Source organism: Oncorhynchus kisutch, linkage group LG2, assembly GCF_002021735.2.
Source record: "Oncorhynchus kisutch isolate 150728-3 linkage group LG2, Okis_V2, whole genome shotgun sequence".
Lineage (NCBI taxonomy): Eukaryota > Metazoa > Chordata > Actinopteri > Salmoniformes > Salmonidae > Oncorhynchus > Oncorhynchus kisutch.
Window position 1 is genome coordinate 54073977 of NC_034175.2, and position 27159 is coordinate 54101135.

Genomic DNA, 27159 nt, shown 5'->3' on the forward strand with positions numbered 1-27159 from the left:
GCACACTCTCTCCCCCGACTCCACCGAGCCTACGACTGAGCCCCTCCAGAAACATGGGCCTCTGCTGCTCTATAAAAACAGACAGCTAGGCAGCGTTGATATAAGATTCAGCGCTGTGACGGATGCCCCTGTCAGCAGCCTGTTCAAATTGAAGATATTCAGCATACTTTATGAGATTGATGACTTTTTATTTGTGGTGGCTGCCTGGTATTTTTAAGTGGATAGTATTTTTAAGGCAAATAGATCAATGGCTGTGTGGCATGTGAGCGTGCTTTCGTTCGTCAATGTGCATGTGTGGCGCCTCCTGATGAGGTCATTTGTTAAACAAAATGTATTTTTGTTAAGTAGGCCATTTCATTGCACTAACGGTGGCGAGAGGCGCATGGCAGGCGTAATGGAATGCATTGATGATACGTTAGTGAGGTGAGGAGAGGAGGACAAGGGGGAGAGGAAGGGGAGGGGTTGAGTGAGAAGAGGAGTAGAGGACGGCAGGAGGAGGATGTGCTGGGGAGGAGGGAAAAGAGGTGAGGAATGTGGGCAGACCAGACGGGCCAGTCTCACTGTGACAAGGTATCACCATCACCACCAACCCAAAGGGTCAGCACAACAAAGTGTTGTGCTCTACTCAGCAAGACATATTCCACAAGCATTTGCGCAATTACACAAATGGATAAATTGACAACGTCATATAGCTACATATAAAGGCAAGTGTCGATTATTGCGCAAGCACACACCCATGCATGCTCACCAACATTCACACACACACACACACACACACACACACACACACTGGAAGGTAAACCTCAGCTCGGGCATCAACACGGCCTCTGAGGAAGAAATGCTTATCTGTTAAAAGTCACCCTGTATTCAGCTGTAGCTGTCAACTTGTGAGGCGGGTGGTGAGGCAGAGGCATACGACACACACACACACACACACACACACAGACAGACAGACAGGCGTACCCATCAGTCCATCAGCAACTCATCAAGCCCATATGGCTGGACATCAACAGGACTGGTGAATGGAGTTGGAGGAGAATGAGAACAGTGCTGGCGGTGGAAGCAGCACATTCAGGAGAAATAGCTGATAGCCGTTTCAATCACACTGTCAATGTCAGACAGGAAACATAGAAATTCAGCTCCATACAGCACCACAGACTGGCAGACTGTCATATGAACATCAGTCTAACAGCAGGGTATCTCTCCAAAAGACTCTTTACTCAGCTAAACTCCATATTGCCTTAGCTGAAGTCTATCGGTCTGTTTCCTGGACACAGAGGAAGCCTTGTCATATGGACTGAAATGCAGGTTCAATGGAGAATCCCCATTGAAAATGCATTTTTCGACCAGGCATAGGATTAATAAACAATATGTGTGACTTCATTCTGCAGGAAAACAGTCAACATGATAGATTTAACTTTAGTGAGGCTATGTTTTCCACAAGCACTATGTTTCCTTGTTTCCTTGTTTGGATTCTAGTCAAAGTAATGCTTCTGTGATGGGAACCTGTTATATCGTGATGCTCTTTCCCTTTTGTCTTTCTCCAGTGACTAAAACAGTGTGTGCTGAGCAGTGTGACGGTCGCTGTTTCGGACCCTGGGTCAGTAACTGCTGCCATCGCGAGTGTGCAGGAGGATGCTCCGGACCCAAGGATACGGACTGCTTCGTATGTACACACACTTACACGCAGGAGCATGCACACACACACTCACCCACCTGCGTGTGGACACAGACATGCATGCACGCGCACACACACACACATATACATACACTTTATAAAGCTTATCGTCACAAAAGAGAAAGCTCTCCTTTCAATCACCTGTTGCCATGGTGAACAGTCTCAAAACGTCAAAGACAGAGTTTTTGATTATAGACCAGCAAGTCTATCTCTTCCTGTTCTCTTCTTGTTCTCTTCTTTAGTACATCAGAGCTTTTATCTTATCTGTGACATTTTGTGTGAATGTGAGGTTATTTCCATTAGAGGCTATTCATACTTCCATAGAGAAGTCGCTCCTGACACAGAATCTCCCTGTTTAAACTGTCTACTTCCCAAAGGCATCGTATTCCCTCTGTGGTGCAATGCTTTTGATCAGGACCCATAGGGCTCTAGCCAAAAATAGTTCACTACATATGGAATAGGGTGCCATTTGGGACACAGCCATCGTTCTTTGTGGGAATGATAGATAACGTTCAAATCAAATTTTCTCCCACAATGCCTTGTGCTGTGCCCACCTCCCTTTCTTTGTTACTCTCTCTCTCTCTAATGTCAAGAATGTGCAAAGCTGTCATCAAGGTAAAGGGTGGCTACTTTGAAGAATCTCAAATGTAAAATATAATTTGATTTGTTTAAACACTTTATTGGTTACCACATGATTCCATATGTGCTATTTCATAGTTTTGTTGTCTTCATTATTATTCTACAATGTAGAAACTAGTAAATAGAAAGAAAAACCCTTGAATGAGCAGGTGTTTTAAAACTTTTGACCGGTAGTGTACATTTTTTCTCTCTGTCTTTTCTCTCTGTCACGCCCTGACCATAGTTTGCTTTGTATGTTTCTATGTTTTGTTTGGTCAGGGTGTGATCTGAGTGGGCATTCTATGTTGTATGTCTAGTTTGTCTATTTCTGTGTTTGGCCTGATATGGTTCTCAATCAGAGGCAAGTGTTAGTCATTGTCTCTGATTGGGAACCATATTTAGGTAGCCTGTTTTGTCATTGTGGGTGATTGTCTATGTTATGTTGCTTGTATGCACAGTGGTTCCTGTGTCAGTGTTTGTGCCACACGGGACTATTTTGTATTCTTTTGTGTTCAGTTTATACTATTAAAACATGGACACTTACCACTCTGCGTTTTGGTCCGATCCGTGTTACTCCTCTTCAGACGAAGAGGAAATCAGCCGTTATTCTCTCTCTCCTATCTTCTCTCTCTCTCCCGTGCTCTTTCTCTCTTCTTTCTCCCTCTCTTTATCCATTTATCCATTCTGGATCTAACTTATTTCCAGAGTTTGTGTTATATTTCATGATGTATTGGGCTCCTTTCTGTTTAATTAGATACCGGGAGTTCTAACTATTGATATTACTTTTTCAACACGGATTTGAATCAATGGTTTTCATGTTATTCACACCTGAGCTATCTTCAGAGTGGAAAAACACTCTGGGGTTGCATTCCAAATGGCACCCTATCCCCTATATAGTTATGTATTTAACCAAAGCCCTATCAAAGGTAGTGTGCTACATAGGGAATAGGCTGCCATTTGTCACCCATTAAGTCTGTGTAGTGTTTAACAGTCTTTGTGTTTACAGCTACATACCAGTTACTTGATCATGTGCTTGCTTGGAGAGCATAGGGCTGCCAGTGACAAAAACAATCTTTAAGGACTGTTATTTAGCTGGAAACCACAATGTGCTAACTGTGTTTCCATGAGCACCCAGCACTAATATGTGTGTTTGTGTGTGTGCGCACACGTACTTGTGTGTGTTTCATCTACAGGCTTGCACCAACTTCAACGACAGTGGGGCGTGTGTGACCCAGTGCCCCCAGCCCCATGTATACAACCCCACCACCTTCCAGCTGGAAAGCAACCCCAGAGCCAAGTACACCTACGGAGCCTTCTGCGTCAAGAAGTGCCCACGTAAGGAATGACACACACACAACAACATACAGTACACATGCTTTTGTGAAATAAGGGGACATAAAACATGTGTTTTACCAGTGGAAGCAAAATAGCCCCATAACATCAATAATCCCAACATATTTTGATGATATTTGCAACACCACTGGTGTGGCCAAAGAGCTTTTTTATCATGTCATCTGACCAAAGCACCAGTTCCAATCCAAGTGCCAATGCCTTTTAGCAAACTCGTTTACATTTCATTGTTGTCTGATTACCATATTTTGCCATTAACGAACATACAATTATGTATTTTCTATGAGTAATTATCTATTTTAAATACATTTTCTTGGTCTTAGAGTCATTAAATATGCAGAGTACATTTGGGGGAGTTACTGATTCCAATACATGTATAAAAAATGGAGTTCTGACTTGTTGGATGATATGAAAATAGTTCTAGAAAAGAATCCCATACCTACAGTAAAATATGGTGGTGGATCTTTGATGTTATGGGGCTGTTTTTCTTCCACTGGTCCCGGGGCCCTTGTTAAGGTCAACAGCATCATGAACTTTACCCAGAACCAGGACATTTTTGACAAAAACACGGTTGCCTCTGCCAGGTGGCTGAAACTTGGCCACAAGACAATAACTCCAAGCACACATCACAATCCACAAATAAATGGTTAATAGGCCCCTAAATCAACATTTTGCAATGGCCATCTCAGTGTTTGGACTTGAAACCCATTGAAAGCCTGTGGTTTGAATTGAAGAGGGCAGTCCATAAGCGCAGACGAAGGATATCAAGGATCTGGAAGGATTCTGTATGTAGAAATGGTCTAAGATCCTTTCCAATGTGTTCTCCAACTCATAAAACATTTAGAAAAAGGCTCAGTGCTGTTATCCTCGCAATGTGAGGTATTGATCGGTATTGAAAACTTTTGACCCCTACCTTTTTGAGAAATAAATGTTTTACTTAACAAACAAAATGTCTTTCTCTGAGCAATTGTATAGTTTTTTTTGTTGCATACAATATAGCTCAGTATTTGAATTGTTTATTTTCTACAGTAATCTTTGCTTTATCAAGGGTGTCAATAATTTCGGATCCCACTGTACATACCAAATACCCTGAAGATAAACTGCTCTGTCATATTCTGAACATATAACACACACCGACATACAAACACTCTCCTTGCCATAAACACTTAACCGCCACAGATCAGAAGGACACCATTCAAACAGCCTAGGCCTTGAAACATCATCATTAGCTGAGCAGAGCTGTCTGGTCCTGCTCATAAACTACCAAGGGCCTCAGGATATTGATTAATTTCTCAACCCTCCTGTTTTTAAGTCTGAACTTTTTTTCCCAGAAGAACACAGAAAGAAACTTCCTTGGTCATCTCTACTTAGCACCCTCTTCACATCTCCCCTTCATCCTCCCTTCCCTTTAAAGAAGCCATTTCCTCCATTGATTTAAATAACCTGTCCTCTCCTCTCTTCGCTCGGTGCTGATTTAAATAGCCAGGATGAGTGGGTGTTTTGTACAGATTTCAAGACACTGTTGGGAGTTATTTTGGCTCACATGCCAGATACAACCCTACAAAGACAAAGAGGATGGAGTTCTGGGAGGGCAGGGTAGCAGGCAGGGATGGGAGGGAGGGAGAGGGGAATGGGTGCAGAGTGAGGGAGAAGAAAAGTACATAATTAACACGTTATTTTTTAGCATGGAGTCTTTTTGTGGTCTTTTGAAGTGTGGCGTGTGCCCGGCACTCTGCAAGGCACTGCGCTAGGCGCTCTGATCTGTAACTCTGGCTTTCCACTTGGAGCTCTGCTAGCCTTTCTACCCTATTCCCTAATGCACTACTGTAGACCAGGCCACTATACCATGGTATTCTGGAGATGGCCTGCCACAAGGACCCATGCAATTTAGGTGTCCATCTCTAAACCTGAGGCTGCGAGCAAAGCAATCATTTGATGTGTCTGTGTGTCCCTAAACTCTCCCTTCCTCAGTTCAGACTATCAGATATCATGCCAGCCAAAGCAGTAGAGCAAATACGGTCTCACCTGGAGACAACAATAAGACAAGATAAAGAGGACAAGGAACGTCTTTAATCAGATGAGTCATCTTCAGTAGAACAGCAGCAGTGGAAACGTTTCACTACTGTTCACTGCCTTCAAGTCTCACAAGCATAAAGGAGACATTCATTTACAGTATAGCTCCATGGCAGTCAGGCATACAGTTGTACTTGTCCCGTCATATAGAGTCTGTTATCATGCAAGTGATCCGACACATGCCGTGGTTAACTCTGTGTATGCTGTTCCAGATAACTTTGTGGTGGACCACAGCTCCTGTGTGAGGGCTTGTCCCAGCAACAAGATGGAAGTAGAAAATGACCGCATCAAGATGTGCATCGCCTGCACTGATATCTGTCCAAAAGGTACCCTAATCCTGCACTGTCCTGGGCCTTATCCCACTGCCATTCACATCCAGTATATTCATCTGGTTGATTGGATGTAGTTGGGGTTGTGTTGTGGTTGTGGTGTGGTTGTGCTGTGGTTGTGCCGTGTTTGTGCTGTGGTTGTGTTTGTGCTGTGGTTGTGCTGTGGTTGTGGTTGTGCAGTGGTTGTGCTGTGGTTGTGGTTGTGTATGACAATGGCTTACCCACTGCTCCAACCTCTGTGTGTCTTTTGTGACTGTCCTTTCCATGTGAGTGTACTGGATGCATTTTGAAGTGGTTGGAATGAAGTAGAACACCTGTTTCCCTTGAACATCTGTGGACATTTTGAGCAAGTCATTTTTCTCCTTCTTCATCTTCATCTCCGTGTCTGTTTTAGCCTGTGATGGTATAGGTACAGCCAGTCTGCAGTCAGCCCAGACTGTGGACTCCAGCAACATAGACAAGTTCACCAACTGTACCAAGATAAATGGAAACCTGGTCTTCCTCATTACTGGCATTAAAGGGTGAGAGCAGAACACACACACACATTCACCAACACACACACACACACACTCAAATATACACACACACACACACACACACACACAAACCAAGTACGCCATACTGTATATACAAACATTGGCAGTAGAATTGCCTTACTGAAGAGCTCAGTGACTTTCAAAGGGACTTTCAACCTTTCCAACAAAACAGTTTGTCACATTTCTGCCCTGCTAGAGCTGCCCCGGGCCAACTGTAAGTGCTGTTTTTGTGAAGTGGACACGCCTAGGAGCAACAATGGCTCAGCCGCGAAGTGGCAGGCCACACAAGATCCCAAAATGGGACCGCCAAGTGCTGAAGCACGTAGTGCGTAAAAATAGTTTGTTCTTAGTTGCAATACTCACTACCAGATTCCAAACTGTTCTGGAAGCAACGTCAGCACAAGAACTGTTTGTCGGGAGCTTCATGAAATTGGTTTCCATGGCCGAGCAGCCGCACCCAAGCCTAATATCACCATGCACAATGCCAAGTGTTGGCTGGAGTAGTGTAAACCTCACCACCATTAGACTCTGGAGCAGTGGAAACAAGTTCTCTGGAGTGATGAATCATGATTTACCATCTGACAGTCTGGCAGACTAATGTGGGTTTGGTGGATGCCAGGACAACCCAATGAATAGTGCCTGTAAAACTGTTTTGGTGGAGGAGGAATAATGGTCTGGGGTTGCTTTTCATGATTCGGGCTAGGCCCTTTAGTTTCAGTGAAGGGAAATCTTAACGCTACAGCATACAATGACATTCTAGAAGATTCTGTGCTTACAACTTTGTGCCAACAGTTTGGGGAAGGCCCTTTCCTGTTTCAGCATGACAAAGCCCCCGTGCACAAAGCCAGGTCCATACAGAAATGTTTTGTCGATATTGGTGTGGAAGAACTTGACTGCCCTGTACAGAGCCCCGACTTCAACCTTATCGAACTCCTTTGTGATGAATTGGAACTCTGACTGTGAGCCAGGCCTAATCGCGCAACATCTGTCCCCTCAGCAATGTTACAACATCTAGTAGAAAGCTTTCCCAGAAGAGTGGAGGCTGTTATAACAGGGAAGGGGGGACCAACTCCATAATAATGCCAATGATTTTAGAATGAGATGTTCGACGAGCAGGTGTCCACATACTTCTGGTAATGTAGTGTACCTTCTGTTTCTAAAAACACAACTCCCCCTCGAATCTGTGTTTCCTGTAATGACACAGAAGCCAAGGCCCTTGCAAAGCGATGGAAACAGCTACTTCTACAGTGCCATCAGAAGGTTGTGTTACAGCCTGAATTAAACATTTATTAAATTGAGATGTTATTTCACTGGCCTTAACACAATAACCCATAATGTCAAAGTGGAATTATGTTTTTAGAACTTTTTACAATCCCATTAAAAATGAAAATCTGAAATGTATTGAGTTAATAAGTATCCAACCCCTTTGTTATGGCAAGCCTAAATAGGTTCTGCTAAACAAGTCACATAATACGTTTCATGGACTCACTCTTTGTGCAATTGAGTGTTTAACATGATTTTTGAATGACTACCTGATTTGTTTGGCCCACACACAATTATCTGTAAGGTCGAGCAGTGAATTTCAAACACAGATACAACCACAAAGACCTGGGAGGTTTTCCAATGCATAGCAAAGGTGGGGACATATTGATATATGGGGGAAAAAAACATTGAATATCTCTTGGTGAAGTTATTAATTACACTTTGAATGGTGTATCAATACACCCAGTCACTACAAATTTACAGGGATCCTTCCGAACTCAGTTGCCGGAGAGGAAGGAAACCGCTCAGGGATTTCACCATGATGCCAAAGTTGACATTAAGAGCTAAATGGCTGTGATAGAAGAAAACTGAGGATGGATCAACAACATTGTAGTTACTCCACAATACTAACCTAAATGACAGAGTGAAAAGAAGGAAGCCTGTACAGAATAAAAATACTCTAAAACATGCATCCTGTTTGCAGTAGGGGACTAAAGTAAAATTGCAATAAAAATTGCAAAGAAGTTAACTTCATGTCCTGATTACAAAGTGTTATGTTTGGGGAAAATCCAACAACACATCACTGAGTACCACTCTTCATATTTGATGGCTGCATCATGTTATGGGTATGCCGCATCATGTTATGGGTATGCTGTATCATGTCATGGGGAGTTTTTGTTTTGGATCAAAATAAACGGAATAGAACTAAGCACAGGCACAATCCTAGAGGAGAACCCTGTTGTCTGCTTTCCAACAGACACTGGGAGACAAATTCACATTTCAGAAGGACAATAGTTACACTGGAGATTCTTACCAGGACGACAGTGAATGTTGGCCAAGTTTCAGTTTTGACTTAAATCAGTTTGAAATTCTATGGCAAGACCTGAAAATGTCTGTCTAGCAATGATCAACAACCAACTTGACAGAGCTTGAAGAATTTAAAAAAAGAATAATGTGCTAATCCAGGTGTTCAAAGCTTTTAGAGACCCAGAAAGTAATTCCTGTCAAAGGTGATTCTAACATGTATTGACCCAGGGGTGTGAATACTTATGTAAATGAGATATTCTGTATTTTGTTTTCAATACATTTGCAAACATTTCTAAAAACATGTTTTCATTTTGTCCTTATGGGGTTTAGCACTTTGTTATATTGTGTGGGGGAAAAAATCAATTTAATCCATTTTGAGTTCAGGCTGTAACAAAAAATGTGGAAAAAGTCAAGGGGTATGAATACTTTCTGAAGGCACCGTAGGTCTCAGAGTGGGTGATGTCAACGATGGACGTTACTAGGCAGGGTAGCCTAGTGGTTAGAGCGTTGGACTAGTAACCGGAAGGTTGCAAGTTCAAACCCTCGAGCTGACAAGGTACAAATCTGTCATTCTGCCCCTGAACAGGCAGTTAACCCACTAAGAATTTGTTCTTAACTGACTTGCCTGGTTAAATAAAGGTAAAATAAAATTTAAATAAAACTGGCGCACATATAGCTATCCAGCTAGACATTCCACATTGGCTACACCAGTGTTTGTGGTCAGGTCCATTTCAATTCACTCAATTCAGGAAATAAACTGAAAGCTTATTTGCCAAAATTGACTGAATTGACATGGAACTGACCCCAACCCTGCTAACCAGGTCAATTGAGAGACTCCCTCAGGTACTTAGTAATAACAGCACATATAATGGCTTCGGTGCCTAAGAGTAAACAGTACCTTACTGGTATAGCACAGTGCATAGAGTGTTATGTCCTTGTTATGGGGGTCAGCATGTTCAATATTATTCCATCTGCAATCCAGGCTCATGTCAGCCATTTTAGCAGGCTGTTGCTAGTTGTGTACAGTATACATAGTGGAAGAGTGGGTGTACCATAGTACAGTGACTGCAGTGCCTGAGACCATGAAACCCCTCCAGCTATTCCTCTAAACAGAGCCAGAGGAGCACAGTGGAGTACTGAGGAGCACGGTGGAGTACTGAGGAGCACAGTAGAGTACAGAGGAGCACAGTGGAGTACTGAGGAGCACGGTGGAGTACTGAGGAGCACAGTGGAGTACTGAGGAGCACAGTGGAGTACTGAGGAGCACAGTGGAGTACTGAGGAGCACAGTGGAGCTCCCTACAATACAGAATAAACACTTGTTATGTGTGTGACGTGACAGCTTTATGTTTATATTTGTCTCTCTTTAACTCTGTTTGTCTCTCTTTCTCTCTCTCTCTTTCTCTCTCCCTTTCCACTCTCTCTCCATCTCCCATCCTGCTTCCTTTCTCTCTTCATCTCTCTCTTTCTTGCTCTCTCCTGCTCTCTCTCCTGCTCTCTCCTGCTCTCTCCTGCTCTCTCCTGCTCTCTCCTGCTCTCTCTCCTGCTCTCTCCTGCTCTCTCTCCTGCTCTCTCCTGCTCTCTCTCCTCTCTTCCTTTTTCTTTCTTTCTTTCTTTCTTTCTTTCTTTTTCGCTCTCTCTCTCTCTCTCTCTCTCTCTCTCTCTCTCTCTCTCTCTCTCTCTCTCTCTCTCTCTCTCTCTCTCTCTCACACCCCCCCCCCCTCTCCTCTCACAGGGATGTGTACCACAACATTGAGGCTCTGGATCCAGAGAAACTAAATGTGTTTCGGACTGTTAGGGAGATTACAGGTGAGAAATATAAAATACAAATTGAACACGTATTTTACCTTTATTTCTACAGGTAAGTCAATTGATAAGAACAGAGATCCAGTGAAAATTTCAGATACCATTCTTCTCTTCTCATGCTTGGTTGAATATACACTGAGTATACAAAACATTAGGATCTCCTTCCTAATATGGAGTTGCACCCCCTTCCCCCTTTGCCCTCAGAACAGACTCAATTCGTTAGGGCATGGACTCCACAAGGTGTTAAACGCGTTCTACAGGTATGCTGGCCCATGTTGACTCCAATGCATCCCACAGTTGTGTCAAGTTAGCTGGATGTCCTTTGGGTGGTGGACCATTCTTGATACACACAGGAAACCTTTGAGTGTGAAAAACCCAGCAGCGTTGCAGTTCATGACACAAACCTGTGCGCTCGGCACCTACTACCATACCCCGTTCAAAGGCACTTAAATCTTTTGTCTTGCCCATTCACCCTCTCAATGACACACATGCACAATCCATATCTCAATTGTCTCAGGGCTTAAACATCCTTCTTTAACCTGTCTCCTCCCCTTCATCACTGATTGGTGTGGATTTAACAAATGACATCAATAAGGGATTATAGCTTTCACCTGGTCAGTTTATGTCATGGAAAGAGCAGGTGTTCTTAATGTTTTGTATACTCAGTGTACATATCATGTCGGCCTACTGGTCAGCCCCTATCCAAGCATCTTTAAATTATTCTTTATCATTTGGTTTTCCCCTCATCAAATTTGCATGGTGTTCCTTCTCTTACACTTTCACTCAGTACAGAGGGGGCTTGTGTGTGTTTGCTGGTGCCCACCAGAGACCGTAGACCAAAGACAGACAGGCTGAATGAGTATGATGAATACAAGATGAGATGAGGGTCTCCCTATCTCTTCCATCTCTTCCCTCTCCCATGGGGACCTACCACTCCCAGTTTCAAATTGTGACAGTTTCCCAGCTCTACGTGTGTGTGTCTGTGTGTGAGTGCGTGTGTGTGTGAGTGTGTGGGTGTATGTGTGTGTGTGTATAAATTAATGTAGAGTGAATCACCCTTCCCCTTTCCCCTATCCTCCTCAACCTGATCTCATTCTTTCACTTCGGAATTTGCCTTAATTGGAAGAACTTTGATTTTTGACCAATTAATCACACGTGGTTAAAACAGAAACAACTCAAAGGGTTAAGTTTAGCTATTAATTCTGAGTGGTTAAGTTTAGGGCAATGGTTTGGGTAAGGTTTAAAACAAAATCATTTAAAACAATGCACTGTTTCCACTAAGTATCATCAAGTACTCTCCCTCCTTGATAGAGAATTGTGAACTGACATGGTCAGTGGTCTAAGCAGCGTGCAGTTATATATCAACGTCCTCTGTACCTTTTCAAACGTACGGAATCAACGTCTCTTTCATCCGCTACAGTGTCACCCACCCCCTTATCCTTTCATTCCTGTGACAGGAGGCGAGCTGGTACAGCCAATGTGTGCCTCCTTTTTTTAAAAGTAGTGCACTATATAGGGAATAGACTGCCATTTGGGAAGCAAACGGTGAGACAGGAGCTGCCTTTACTCTGTAGCCCTGTGGTCATGCATGACACCCCGTGTCACCCGTCACCTCTAAGAGCTGTCAGTGCTGTGACTTCTCCACCGAGCAATCAACCCCGTCACACGCACACACACGCACGCACGCACGCATGCACGCACGCACACACACACACACACACACACAGGCATCGATGCACACAGACACACACGCAGGCATCGATGCACACACACACGCACACACAAACACGTCACCCATTCTGATCCGACGTAGGGGTTACGATCTCTGAATGCTATAGCTCTCAGATGGACAGTCAGTCTAGGAGGTAACCATCTCACCCTACATCTCTTCCCCTGCCAAGTATTCTTCCAAAACATAGCCCTTGTTTTTTTCTACTTCTAAGATGTCAGGGCAGGCCTATCTATAGAGTACGGTCAGTCTGCCATCCACTGAAGCAATTCAGAATAAGTGAGGTTCCCAGTACATGGATTTGACTCTAATCATCGATGCTTTCTATCTCTTAACCTTTGGTCTGTTGCATGTGGCCGTCCTCTCTGTGAGGCAATCCTGGGTAATTTGCTTTTCGCATGGATGCGCCAGTAACGTGGCTCTCAGTGAACCTAAATCCCCATTCTACTCTTCTCTAGCGGTTCTTGCCTGCTTCTAGCCTGCTCCTGACTCTATCCTTTCACCAGACATTTACTGCCCACAGCCCACAGAGAGAGAGACAAAGAGAGAGGGGGTCGTGGGGAGATAGAGAGATGAGTGTGGTGAGGGAGATAGGAGAGAGTAGAATGAGAAATAGAGGATAATAAACTGAGGAGAGATGGAATAAGGAGGACAACACATACAGGGAGACCTGAACTCCCTATAGACTACAGTCAAGCTGGATGCAGGAGCCCATTGGGGCCTGTTGTACCCTGCCTTACCTATTGATGAATGGCTAATGCTGCTGTTAGCCTAATGCTGTTAGCACAGGGAGGCAGGAAGGTACTCATCAGGCCCTCGTTAGCACCATTAGGAAGATGAAGCGATGAAGCACCCTCCACCTCTCCTCTCTTCCCACCTCTCTTCTCCATCTCTCCTCTCAGAAAAAACTAACAGCCACTTAAGGAGAGACCATTGGAGAGGTGTAGAGATGAGAAGGAGGAGGAAGAGGAAGAGGAGGGGGAAATGGTGGTGGAAAGTAATACACTGTAAAGGGAATAGGTTGTCATTGGGATGTAACTCTATCAGTTAAAGGCCCTGAACTTCAGATCACAATGCTGCTTCAGCTACTGTGACGTCAGAGGACATGTTTCTCTCTATGTCAGTGAATGTGCCCTTTATCCATAACTAACACTCATGTTATACAATATACCATTTATTTTATAAGTCTCTGGATAGTGATTTGTTTATGTCTCAAATAGTATATTTATTGCCATGTTATATTGGAGGTTGCATCCATGAATGCTAATGGCATGGAAAGCAAGTTGTGATGCATTTATTCATTTAGGTTTGATTCGGGTTCATCTTATACACTGTAAAACCAAGTGTTTACGATCTGAACACATAACCAAACACTTTTCTTTAACACTTTTTAAACACGTCAAGGCATTTAGAATGTCAATGAAAATGTGTCACAGTGTTTAGATTTTAAACACCAGAACATGTTTATTCACTTTGACACTTTTTAAACACATGAACATGTTTATTCGGCATTTCGGTTTTAAACACTATACACTGGTGGTGGTGTTTTAACACTGTAGGGTGTAAAGCCATATCTGCATATTTCCCAGCATGCCTTTCAAGTGAATGTGAGAGATACCCACCAATGACTGTGTTGGTTAGTGACAGAGACATGCTTGTTGCATTCAGTAACTATATTACTGAAGCCTTCACCAAGTGACTGCGTAAGTGAGTGTGTTTCAGTTAAAAGTAAATCCTTTCGACCCCATGTTATACAATGCGTAAGACCTTTAGTTAGTTATTGTGGCCTCATGGGCCACATCAGACTGCAAGTCAGAATGATGTGATTAGTAATTCCTATTGGAATCTAGCCAGAGGGAGGATATCCAACAATTGAAATATTTATCATCCACAAACTGCACTCAAAATGATTGCTATAGTGAAGGACTTAACAAACAAAACTACCTAAACCATCTCATTAACGGATGCAATAAATCCAACCCCTTACAGATTTGATTAGATAAGAATGTTTTTGTCATTTATCTTTGTATAGCATAAGATCAATTTATCAATCAATGAGGAAACATAGATATTAAAACAACATATTAAAAAAATCTGATAATGAGGCCCCTCCCATGTCTTTTTCACTCTGAGAGAGTTCACGGAAATGAACTCATCACAGTCGAGTGAAACAAATGTCCTGTTCAATTGTGCTGAAATGTAGGTAAGGTGATAGACATTCCTTACACTGATCTGAATAAACGCATTGAAAGTCACATCCATTTTGAATGACGATGGGAAAGTTAACAGTAGTGTTTAAAATGTGAATATAAATCTGATGTAGGTGTTCTCCTGGTTGGAAACTAACTGGACAAAGCTGACTCATGTTTAATCTTGCATTCTAAATGACTTATTGGTAAATCTACATGCCTAATGTTTCAGTTTAAACACTGACGTTTAGGTTATAAACGTGTCACATGTTTAATGGTTTTACAGTGTATTCGGTTAGTTGGACGTATAGCAATTCTAGATAACTGTAGTCTCATCTGGCACTCTGATAAAACACTGAGCTAGATGGCTGCTGGCTGCGTCTAAGATGGCAACCTATTCCCTAGATAGTGCACTACTTTTGACCAGAGCATTTTAGGCCCTGATTAGGGTTGCAAAGCTATCAGAAATACAATGTAGACATTTTTTATGTTGTAAATGATTATTGTAGATGAATTTTTTTTTAAATTAAATATCTACATAGGTGTACAGAGGCCCATTATCGCAACCATCACTCAGAACTTTCTTCTGAAACTCATCAGTCTATGAAGGCTATACCATGCGAGAAATTACCAAGAAACTGAAGATCTCGTTCAACGCTTCTCCCTTCGCAGAGCAACGCAAACTGGCTCTAACCAGAATAGAAAGAGGAGTGGGAGGCCCCGGTGCACAACTGAGCAAGTGGACAAGTACATTAGAGTGTCTAGTTTGAGAAACAGATGCCTCACAAGTCCTCAACTGGCAGCTTCATTAAATAGTACCCGCAAAACACCTGTCTCAACATCAACTGAGAAGAGGCAACTCGGGATGCTGGCCTTCTAATCAAATCAAATCCAAGTTTATTTGTCAAGTGCGCCGAATACAACAGGTGTAGACCTTACAGTGAAATGCTTATTTAAAGGCTCTAACCAATAGTACAAAAAAGGTATTAGGTGAACAATAGGTAAGTAAAGAAATAAAAACAACAGTAGAAAGACAGTGAAAAACAGTAGCGAGGCTATATACAGTAGCGAGGCTATATACAGTAGCGAGGCTATATACAGTAGCGAGGCTATATACAGTAACGAGGCTATATACAGTAGCGAGGCTATATACAGTAGCGAGGCTATATACAGTAACGAGGCTATATACAGTAGCGAGGCTATATACAGTAGCGAGGCTATATACAGTAGCGAGGCTATATACAGTAGCGAGGCTATATACAGTAGCGAGGCTATATACAGTAGCGAGGCTATATACAGTAGCGAGGCTATATACAGTAGCGAGGCTATATACAGTAGCGAGGCTATATACAGTAGCGAGGCTATATACAGTAGCGAGGCTATATACATTAGCGAGGCTATATACAGTAGCGAGGCTATATACAGTAGCGAGGCTATAAATGTAGCGAGGCTACATAAAGACACCGTTTAGTCAGGCTGATTGAGGTAGTATGTACATGTAGATATGGTTAAAGTGACTATGCATATATGATGAACAGAGAGTAGCAGTAGGGTAAAGAGGGGTTGGTGGGTGGTGGGTGGCGGGTGGCGGGACACAATGCAGATAGCCCGGTTAGCCAATGTGCGGGAGCACTGGTTGGTCGGGCCAATTGAGGTAGTATGTACATATGTACATGAATGTATAGTTAAAGTGACTCTGCATATATGATAAACAGAGATTAGCAGCAGCGTAAAAGAGGGGTTGGAGGGTGGGGGGGGTACACAATACAAATAGTCTGGGTGGCCATTTGATTACCTGTTCAGGAGTCTTCCAAAACTTTTTAGTTTCCTGAGGGGGAATAGGCTTTGTCGTGCCCTCTTCATGACTGTCTTGGTGTGTTTGGACCATTCTAGTTTGTTGTTGATGTGGACACTAAGGAACTTGAAGCTCTCAACCTGCTCCTACAGCCCCGTCAATGAGAATGGGGGCTTGCTCGGTCCTCTTTTTCCTGTAGTCCACAATCATTTCCTTAGTCTTGGGTACGTTGAGGGATAGGTTGTTATTCTGGCACCACTCGGCCAGGTCTCTGATCTCCTCCCTATAGGCTGTCTCATCGTTGTCGGTGATCAGGCCTACCACTGTTGTGTCGTCTGCAAACTTAATGATGCTGTTGGAGTCGTTTCTGGCCATGCAGTCATGGGTGAACAGGGAGTACAGGAGGGGACTGAGCAGTGTGGCAGATGTGTTGCTACCTACCCTCACCACCTGGGGGCAGCCCGTCAGGAAGTCCAGGATCCAGTTGCAGAGGGAGGTGTTTAGTCCCAGGATCCTTAGCTTAGTGATGAGCTTTGAGGGTACTATGGTGTTGAACGCTGAACTCTATGCAGAGTTTCTCTGTCCAGTGTCTATTATTTTGCCCATCTTAAACTTGTATTTTTATAATTAGTATTATTATTTATTATTTTTACTTTTATAATTGCAAAAGGGTTTTCTAATGATCAATTAGCCTTTTAAAATGATAAACTTGGATTAGCTAACACAACGTGCCATTGGAACACAGGAGTGATGGTTGCTGATAATGGGCCTCTGTAAACCAATGTAGATATTCCATTAAAAATCTGTCGTTTCCAGTTACAATAGTAATTTACAACATTAACAATGTCGACACTGTATTTCTGATCAATTTGATGTTATTTTAATGGACAACAAATGTGCTTTTCTGTCAAAAACATGGACATTTCGAAGTGACCCCAAACTTTTGAACGGTGGTGTACATCTATAGCCGTCAAATGCTCTGAAAGGCTGGTCATGGCTCACATCAACATCGTCATCCCAGACACCCTGTACCCACTCCAATTCGCATACCGCCCCAACAGGTCCACAAATGACACAAGCTCTATTGCACTCCACTCTGCCCACCTGGACAATAGGAATACCTACGTAAGAATGCTGTTCATTGACTACAGCTCAGCATTCAACACCCTCGTACCCTTCAAGCTCAGCACCAAGCTTAGGACCCTGGGACTGAACACCTCCCTCTGCAACTGGATCCTGGCCTTCCTGACGTTGCAGGCAACAACACGTCCGAGGGTAGGCAACGACATGGTAGGCAACAACACATCCGGCATCCACGACTGCGTGGCCGCGCATGACCCCAACACCATCATCAAGTTTACTGACGACACAAAGGTGGTAAGACTTATCACCTATGAGGCAGCCTATAGGGAGGAGGTCAGAGACCTGGCAGTGTGGGGCCAGGAAAATAACCTCTACCTCAATGTCAGCAAGACAAAGGAGCTGATCGTGGACTATAGAAAACAGGGGGGCGAGCCCGTCCCCCATCCACATCGATGAGGCTGTAGTGGAGCGGGTCGAGAGCTTCAATTTCCTTGGTGTCCACATCACTAAGGATTTACCATGGTTCACACACACCCACACAGTTATGAAGAGGGCTCGACAGCACCTCTTCCCCCTCAGGAGGCTGAAAAGATTTGGCATGGCCCTCAGATCCTCAAAAAGTTCTACAGCTGCACTATAGAGAGCATCTTGAATGGCTGCATCACCGCTTGTGCAGCAACTGCAAGGCACCCGACCGCAGGCGCTACAGAGGGTGGTGAGTACGGCCTAGTACATCACTGGGACCAAGCTACCTGCCATCCGGATCCTCTATAACAGGTAATATCAGAGAAAGGCCAAAGAAATTGTCAACGACTCCAGACGCTCAAGCCATAGACTGTTCTCTCTGCTACCGCATGGCAAGCGATACCAGTGCACCAGGTCTGGAACCAACAGGACCCCGAAAAAGCTACCCCCAAGCCATATGACTGTAAAACAAGAATGGTATTCAAAATTACCCAGACTACCTGCATTGACCCTTTTTGGGCTGTATCCACACACTTGTACTGCCACCCCAACACTCACTTACACACCCCAACACACAAATACACTTCTTTGCATTAACTCTCCTGCACTGACTCTGGATACACTGGACTCTACTCACACACTCACACATACTTACACCCCAACAAACACATACTGTACACACACACTACATTATGCCCACACACACAACATGAGCACACATATATACTGACGCCACACATACACTTACACAAACTCACACACTCATTCACATTTTCACACTCAACACATACACTGCTGCTACTGTCTATGAATGTCCTGTTGCCTGGTCACTTTACCACTACCTTCAGTGCCTTCAGAAAGTATTCATACCTCTGGACGTATTCCCATTTTGTTGTGTTACATCCTGACTTCAAATAGGATTCAATAAAAACTCATCTACACACAATGCCCCATAATGACAGAGTGAAACATATTTTTTGACATTTTCGGAAGTGTATTGAAAATACTCAAAAATACTCTATGGATACACTTTGCCACATTTTTTTTGCAGTTTTACTTTAGTGCCTTATTGTAAACAGGATGCATGTTTTTGAATTATTTTGTGTACAGGCTTCCTTCTTTCCACTCTGTGATTTAGGTTGGTATTGTGAAGTAACTACAATGTTGTTGATCCATCCTCAGTTATCTCTTATCACAGTCTTTAAACTATGTAACTGTTTTAATGTCACCATTGGCCGCATGGTGAAAACCCTGAGTGGTTTCCTTCCTCTCCGGCAACTGAGTTAGGAAGGACACATGCTTCTTTGTATTGACTGGATGTATTGATACACCATCCAAAGTGTAATTAATAACTTCACCATGCTCAAAGAGATATCCAATGTTTTTTTACCCATATATCAGTAGGTTCCCTTCTTTGGGAAGCATTGGAAAACCTCCCTGGTCTTTGTGGTTGAATCTGTGAAAGTCCCTGCTCGACTTTACAGATAGTTGTGTGTGGGCTACACAAATAGCCATGTTATTTTTACTTTATATTGTTATTTACTGTGTATTTATTCCTCATGTCACTATTTCTATATTATTATTTATTTTTATCTTTATCTTTAACTTTGCATTGTTGGAAAAAGGCCTGTGAGTAAGCATTTCCCTCTTAGTCTATACCTCGTGTGTACGAGCATGTGAATTATAATTTTTTAAATAGTAATTAGGAGGGTGGTTATATTTTTCCTATTTCACACATTTACAAGGGTGTATTATACTCATGGAAATGTTAGATTTTTTGCATATCCCAACTCCCCCTGAGACACCCTCGGAGAGTGGGGCATGGCCAGGGTGGGTTACGTCCATGAGTTTCTAGTGGATAGCCTAATTAATGAAGAAAGCATCTAATTATTTTCAATTAACTCTGAGACTCTTCCAACTATTTACTTTTTCACAACTGCCACGAGTATGGCACCAAAACATTTACCAGAGTCAGAGTAAATTTTTATTTTTTTATTTTACTAGGCAAGTCAGTTAAGAACAAATTATTATTTTCAATGAGGGCCTAGGAACAGTGGGTTAACTGCCTGTTCAGGGGCAGAACGACAGATTTGTACCTTGTCAGCTCGGGGATTTGAACTTGCAACCTTTCGGTTACTAGCCCAATGCTCTAACCCCTAGGCTACCCTAGTGCGGGGCACCGGTTAGTTGAGGTAATATGTACACATAGGAAGAGTTATTAAAGTGACTATGCACAGATGACAACAGAGAGTAGCGGGGGTGTAAAGAGGGGATGGGGGGGCGCTGCAAATAGCCGTTCAGGAAGTCCCGGATCCAGATGCAGAGGGAGGTGTTTGATCCTTAGCTTATTGATGAGCTTTTAGGGCACTATGGTGTTGAACGCTGAGCTGTAGTCAATGAATAGCATTCTCACATAGGTGTTCCTTTTGTCCATATGGGAAAAGGCAGTGTGGAGTGCAATAGAGATTGCATAATCTGTGGATCTGTTGGGGCGGTATACAAATTGGAGTGGGTCTAGGGTTTCTGGGATGATGGTGTGGATGTGAGCCATGGCCAGCCTTTCAAAGCACTTCATGGCTACAGACGTGAGTGCTACGGGTCAGTAGTAATTTAGGCAGATTACCTTAGTGTTCTTTGCACAGGGACTATGGTGGTTTGCTTAAAACATGTTAGTATTACAGACTTGGACAGGGAGAGGTTGAAAATGTCAGCGAAGACGCTTGCCAGTTGGTCAGCGCATGCTCGCAGTACACGTCCTGGTAATCTGTCTGGCCCTGCGGCCTTGTGAATGTTGACCTGTTTAAAGGTCTTACTCATATTGGCTGTGGAGAGCTTGATCACACAGTCTTCCGGAACAGCTGGTGCTCTCATGCAAGTTTCAGTGTTATTTGCCTCGAGAGCTTTGTAGGCGTCTCTTTGTGTGGACTATTTGTGGTCCAAAGTTTTTTCCTCTGGTTGCACATTTATCATGCTAATAGAAATTTAAGTTTCCCTTCATTAAAGTCTTCGGCTACTAGGAGCGCCTCCTCTGGGTGAGCGGTTTCTTGTTTTCTTATGTAAACAACTACAAAGAATACAGATGAAAACTCTCTCGGTACTCTACCGAGAGTACTCTACATCAGGCGAGCAATAGCTCGAGACTTTCTAAGATATCATGCACCAGATGTTGTTTACAAAATACATAGACCACCGCCCCTTTCTTACCAGAAGCCGCTGTTCTATCCTGCCGGTATAGTGCGTAGCCAACCAGCTGTATGTTGATATTGTTGTCGTTCAGCCACGACACTGTGAAGCATAGGATGTTACAGTTTTTAATGTCCCGTTGGCAGTTTAATCTTCCGTGTAACTCGTCGATTTTATTCTCCAAAGATTTCAAATTTGCTAGCAGAATGTATGGAAGTGGGGGTTTATCCGATCGCCAACGAATTCTCAGAAGGCAGCCCGACCTTCGGCCCCTCTTTCTCCGCCACCTCTTCACGCAGATCACGGGGATCGGGGCCTGTTCCAGGGGAAGCAATATATCCTTTGCGTCGGACTTGTCAGAGTCATGGAAGAAAAAAAAGGATTCTGCTAGTCCGTGGTGAGTAATCACAGTCCTGATGTCTAGAAGTTATTTTCGGTCATAAGAGATGGTAGCGGAAACTTTATGTACAAAATAAGTTAAAAAGGTTACAAACAACGCAAAAAAACACAATCGGCTGGGGTCAAGGGAAACGTCTGCGTTCTTCTCCGGCGCTATCTTATTTGACATGTGAAGGGGCCACAAAGAGAGACAGAGATCTAAAGTACTGCGCTATACAGTGAATAGGGTGCCATTTCAGATGTAGGAGAGGAACAGGAGAGGGACAGGAGGGGAACAGGAGAGGAAGGGGAGAGGAACAGGAGAGGAACAGGAGAGGAACAGGAGGGGAACAGGAGAGGAACAGGAGAGGAACAGGAGAGGGACAGGAGAGGAACAGGAGAGGAACAGGAGGGGAACAGGAGAGGGACAGGAGAGGGACGGGAGAGGGACGGGAGAGGGACGGGAGAGGGACGGGAGAGGAACGGGAGAGGGACGGTATAGGAACGGGAGAGGAACGGGAGAGGGACGGGAGAGGGACGGGAGGGGAACAGGAGAGGAACAGGAGATATGCCTGTAGAATGATTAAAGTAGACTTGAAGGTAATCTTTCTCTTGTAAACAACTTAGAAACAACGTTATTTTAGAAACTCATCTCACATCCTCAGACTGGGAGATGCATTCATCAGGGATGCGAACACATGCTGATATGAGCTACATACATTTAATTAGTTAGACAACATTCTTCCTCTCATCTCCCTTTCCAAGGTAATGAATTTGATTAAAGCCAATCAAAATATCCGTTTTGAAACTATTATGAAATGTATCCTTGGAAATATGCGTCGGTCTGGAGTTTTCAATGTTAAAGTAATTGTGTGTTTTGCGTTATCCTTGGTCTTTGTATAACTTTTCAGCCCCTCTCCTCTCTTCCTCATGTGTTCATTATTTTTGTCCTCAACTGGCTAGAACGGGATTGCTCCCCTCAACTCTAAATATTTCATTTATTTTCATCCATTATTAAATGTTCTAAATGATCCATGGTCATCCACTCAGCTATTCATTCAACCTCCTAAATGATTTATTGCCCAGACGCAGATATAGGAAATGCAAAAATATTTGTATATCAGATATCTTCTTGGTCATGTATACCTGACATGTTTCACTCATGACTGGGAGGTATTGGGAAGGTCTTTATTGTATATAAAGATCTTGTGTTTTCAAGAACTTACCTGGTTAAATAGAGGCAATAAATAGGTATCACAATGCCTAACCCACTAGCAACATGTGTGGCTCACTATGTTACATTCATTAAAGTCTCATGTTACCTTTGTTTTCCTGTGTGTGTTAGGATTTGCTGTGTATCTGGTAATACATCACCGATATTAGCAGTGATGTTATTGGCTGTGTTCCTGTAGAAATGGTATGTGATTGGTTGTGTCCCTGTAGGTTACCTGAACATCCAGTCGTGGCCAGAGAACATGACAGACCTGAGTGTCTTCTCCAATCTGGCAACCATAGGAGGTAGAGCACTGTACAGGTAAGAACCTACATGACATTACTACAGTACATTATTACAGTACATTACTATGCTACATTATTATAGTACATTACAGCACTACATTACTACTACATCATTCCATCAATTTGGTGCCTTTTGAGAAGTGTAACTTGGTCCCTAAAAAACGTTTGATTTCATCTTATTTTAACATGTTCAACTTCATAAAAACATGTTTTCCCATCTCAAGATGTTAAATATGAATGACTATAGTAAGTGCTTATTAAGTGCCAAATATAGTAACTCTGTTGACCGTAACAGGGTTGATGATTTCATCTTAAGTCAGCTATACATTTCCATGAGACAGGGGGAATGGAAGCTTGTTGTGTGGAACAGGAAGGGGCAATTGAATGCAGGCATAAAATATTGAATTGTTCAAACATTTCTAACCTGTTAATCTATGGGTAACAGGATTGACATGTTATACTCGACCTGCTCAGTTTTCTACACCGGAAAATGGCCAAGAAGAGTAGAACCAGCTCACCTGCTTTTACACTAGGATTTCACTATTAGATGTTCAATGTTTCTTTTGATAATTTTTTTTTAAATGAATAGTTTCCCCATATTAAAACAAGAGTTCAGTTCACATAACAGGGTTGAACTTAAATGAGGGACAGATGTAAATGAATCACTAATTACATTAAATAAATAATCATCTCTAGCTCTAAATAATAATAATAAATAGCAACATAATAACTAGGGCTTTTCAATTATGGTGAAAACTTAGAGAAATTTTGGGGTAAAGTGGGTTCAAATCTGCCTAGAAGTCACTGCACGGAGGGACATGTCAAAATGCTGAATTTTGGCACTTTAGCAGGTCTTTATTTTTTATTCCGATTTATTGAATTCTCCATATGGTCTGTAGTAAAGTGCACTTCATTTATTATAACAGGCTTTTAAAACTCAATAGTGTTGAACAATTTCTACTTAAAATATCAAATATCAAAATATCAAAAAGGCGCTCATTTTATAGAATGACCCTAGGTGTGGAACCACATAATAAAATATAACACTGTTTATATTGTATATTTATGCCTGGAACTCAGAGATGTGAATAATGAAGAGCAGTGGTCCAAGCATGGAGCCCTGGGGAACAGCACTGACATATACTCTACATTACATCACTAGTGTACCATACTTTGTGGTGTGTTAACAATGTATCACTATTCCTCAGGAGCTAGTGATTTACCATTATTAGCTTGTGTACAGGCAGTTTGTCATCTAAGAATGGTTATAATAAATAATAAATAAATATAAATAATGTCATTGTTCCTTTGTGACCTCATCGGAATACCATAGATATCCAACTCAGCTAAGCTTTACCAGCTTTACCATGCCAAAGCTTCCCCAGTTGAATCAGTGCTAGTCAATGCGCAGACACACACATAAACACACATAAACACACATAAACACACACGCACGGATTTGGCGGAAGTCTGGTTCATCCTTGGGAGGAATTTCCAAATGCCTGAAGGTACCACGTTCATCTGTACAAACAATAGTACGCAAGTATAAACACCATGGGACCACGCAGACGTCATACCGCTCAGGAAAAAGACGCATTCTCTCTCCTAGAGATGAACAACAGCAAAGGACCTTGTGAAGATGCTGGAGGAAACAGGTAAAAAAGTATCTATATCCACAGTAAAACGAGTCCTGTATCGACATAACCTGAAAGGCCGCTCAGCAAGGAAGAAGTCGCTGCTCCAGTACCGCCATAAATTAAGCCAGACTACGGTTTGCAACTGCACATGGGGACAAAGATTGTACTTTTTGGAGAAATGTCCTCTAGTCTGAATAAACAAAAATAGAACTGTTTGACCATAACGACCATCGTTATGTTTGGAGGAAAAAGGGGGAGGCTTGCAAGCCGAAGAACACCATCCCAAACGTGAAGCACAGGGGTGGCAGCATCATGTTGTGGGGGTGCTTTGCTGCAGAAGGGACTGATGCACTTCATAAAATAGATGGCAACATGAGGTAGGCAAATTATGTGGATATATTAAAGCAACATCTCAAGACATCAGTCAGGAAGTTAAAGCTTGGTCGCAAATGGGTCTTCCAAATGGACAATGACCCCAAGCATACTTCCAAAGTTATGGCAAAATGGCTTAAGGACAACAAAGTCAGCATATTGGAGTGGCCATCACAAAGCCCTGACCTCAAGCCTATAGAAAATGTGTCGGTAGAACTGAAAAAGCATGTGCGAGCAAGGCCTACAAACCTGACTCAGTTACACCAGCTCTGTCAGGAGGAATGGGCCAAAATTCACCCAACTTATTGTGGGAAGCTTGTGGAAGGCTACCCGAAACATTTGACCGGATACTACGGTATGACAACAAAATGTATTTCCACTGCTCTAATTATGTAGGTAACCAGTTCATAATACTGTTGCAATACCTTGGGGGATGGTAGTATATGGCCAATATACCACAGCTAAGGGCTATATCCAGGCATTTCTCGTTGCGTTGTGCCTAAGAACAGTCCTTAGCCGTGGTAATTTGGCCATATACCACATCACTTCAGGCCTTATTGCTTAATTATGTTCCGGCCCCCCACCATCCGCTCAAGAAAAAAATTGTTCCGCGGCTGAATCAAGTTGATGATCCCTGCACTACACTATCATCACACCAAGAGCAGCAGTCTAGTGGAGAGCCTGCAGATCCATCACAGCAGTCTAAGACTCACTGTGGGTTGAGAGCCATTAGGGTAGATGATGATTTGCTTTAGCTACATTAACAGTTCCTCCTGCTTTTCAAGATAATACTGCAATTACCCTCATTATATGCTAATAGAGCTTCGATTAGACATATCAGCACATGTTTGCAAGCAGAGAGGAGGGTGTGGATGACATGTTGACAAGTAATGTACATGTAAACACACATACATGTAAATGTAAACACATACATGTACATGTAAACACACACATGTAAATGTAAACACATACATGTAAATGTAAACACATACATGTAAATGTAAACACACATACATGTAAATGTAAACACATACATGTACATGTAAACACACACATGTAAATGTAAACACATACATGTAAATGTAAACACATACATGTAAATGTAAACACACATACATGTAAATGTAAACACACATACATGTAAATGTAAACACACATACACAAACACACACAAACACATGAACACACACCCCTCCACACACAGAGTTATTAAACATCTGTCTTCTCCCAGTCTCTCCCTTGTGTCCTAGCACTGTCAGTGTAGCTCAGTTCGTAGTGTATAGGGTCATCCACTGAGAGCAGCACGGCCATTGTACAAATGACTGCCTGCCAGCCAACGCATACCAGAGGGAGGAAGGGATGGAGAGAGAGGGGGAGAGATGGAGGGAATGGGAGAGAAGGGGAAGAGAGAGAAAGAGAGTGAGAGAGAAGGAGAAGGAGAAAGGGAGGAGGAGTTGAAGAGCAGACCCAGACTCGACTTGTGTTCCTCAGTGGCCTATCACTAAGTGGAGAGCTGTGTTCTTGTTAGCCAGAGTGCCTCTGTGCACTCCATACTACCTTTCTCCATGGATCTATCTGGCACAAAACTCTTGCTTTCAGAGAGAGAGAGAGAGAGAGACAGACAGAGAGAGAGACAGACAGAGAGAGAGACAGACAGAGAAACCTGTCCAACCAAAAACATAGAGACCCGGAAAACCTGAGTCTAAGCCTTCACTATGGTGAATCACTAAAACAATACAGAAATACACTACGGAAAAAGAAGGAACAGCATGTCAGAAATCAGCTCAATGCAATTGAAGAATCCATAGACTCTAACCACTTCTGGGAAAATTGGAAAACACTAAACAAACAACAACACGAAGAATTATCTATCCAAAATGGAGATGTATGGGTAAACCACTTCTCCAATCTTTTTGGCTCTATAACAAAGAATAAAGAGCAAAAACATATACATGATCAAACACAGATTTTAGAATCAACTATTAAAGACTACCAGAACCCACTGGATTCTCCAATTACATTGAAAGAGTTACAGGACAAAATAAAAACCCTCCAACCCAAAAAGGCCTGTGGTGTTGATGGTATCCTCAATGAAATGATCAAATATACAGACAACAAATTCCAATTGGCTA

At 42.7% G+C, this 27159-nt stretch overlaps 1 protein-coding gene across 2 annotated transcripts in view; it reads left to right on the forward strand.

Moving 5' to 3' along the window:
- The window catches only part of erbb4b (erb-b2 receptor tyrosine kinase 4b), a 518904-nt gene that overhangs the window by 364070 nt on the left and 127675 nt on the right, over positions 1–27159 (forward strand). For both annotated transcript variants that reach the window (XM_031797546.1, XM_031797551.1), the window contains exons 6-11: positions 1548–1666; positions 3490–3631; positions 5932–6045; positions 6443–6569; positions 10608–10681; positions 22944–23034. In XM_031797546.1, coding sequence (XP_031653406.1) covers positions 1548–1666; positions 3490–3631; positions 5932–6045; positions 6443–6569; positions 10608–10681; positions 22944–23034 — 667 coding nt within the window. The remainder of the gene's footprint in view (positions 1–1547; positions 1667–3489; positions 3632–5931; positions 6046–6442; positions 6570–10607; positions 10682–22943; positions 23035–27159) is intronic.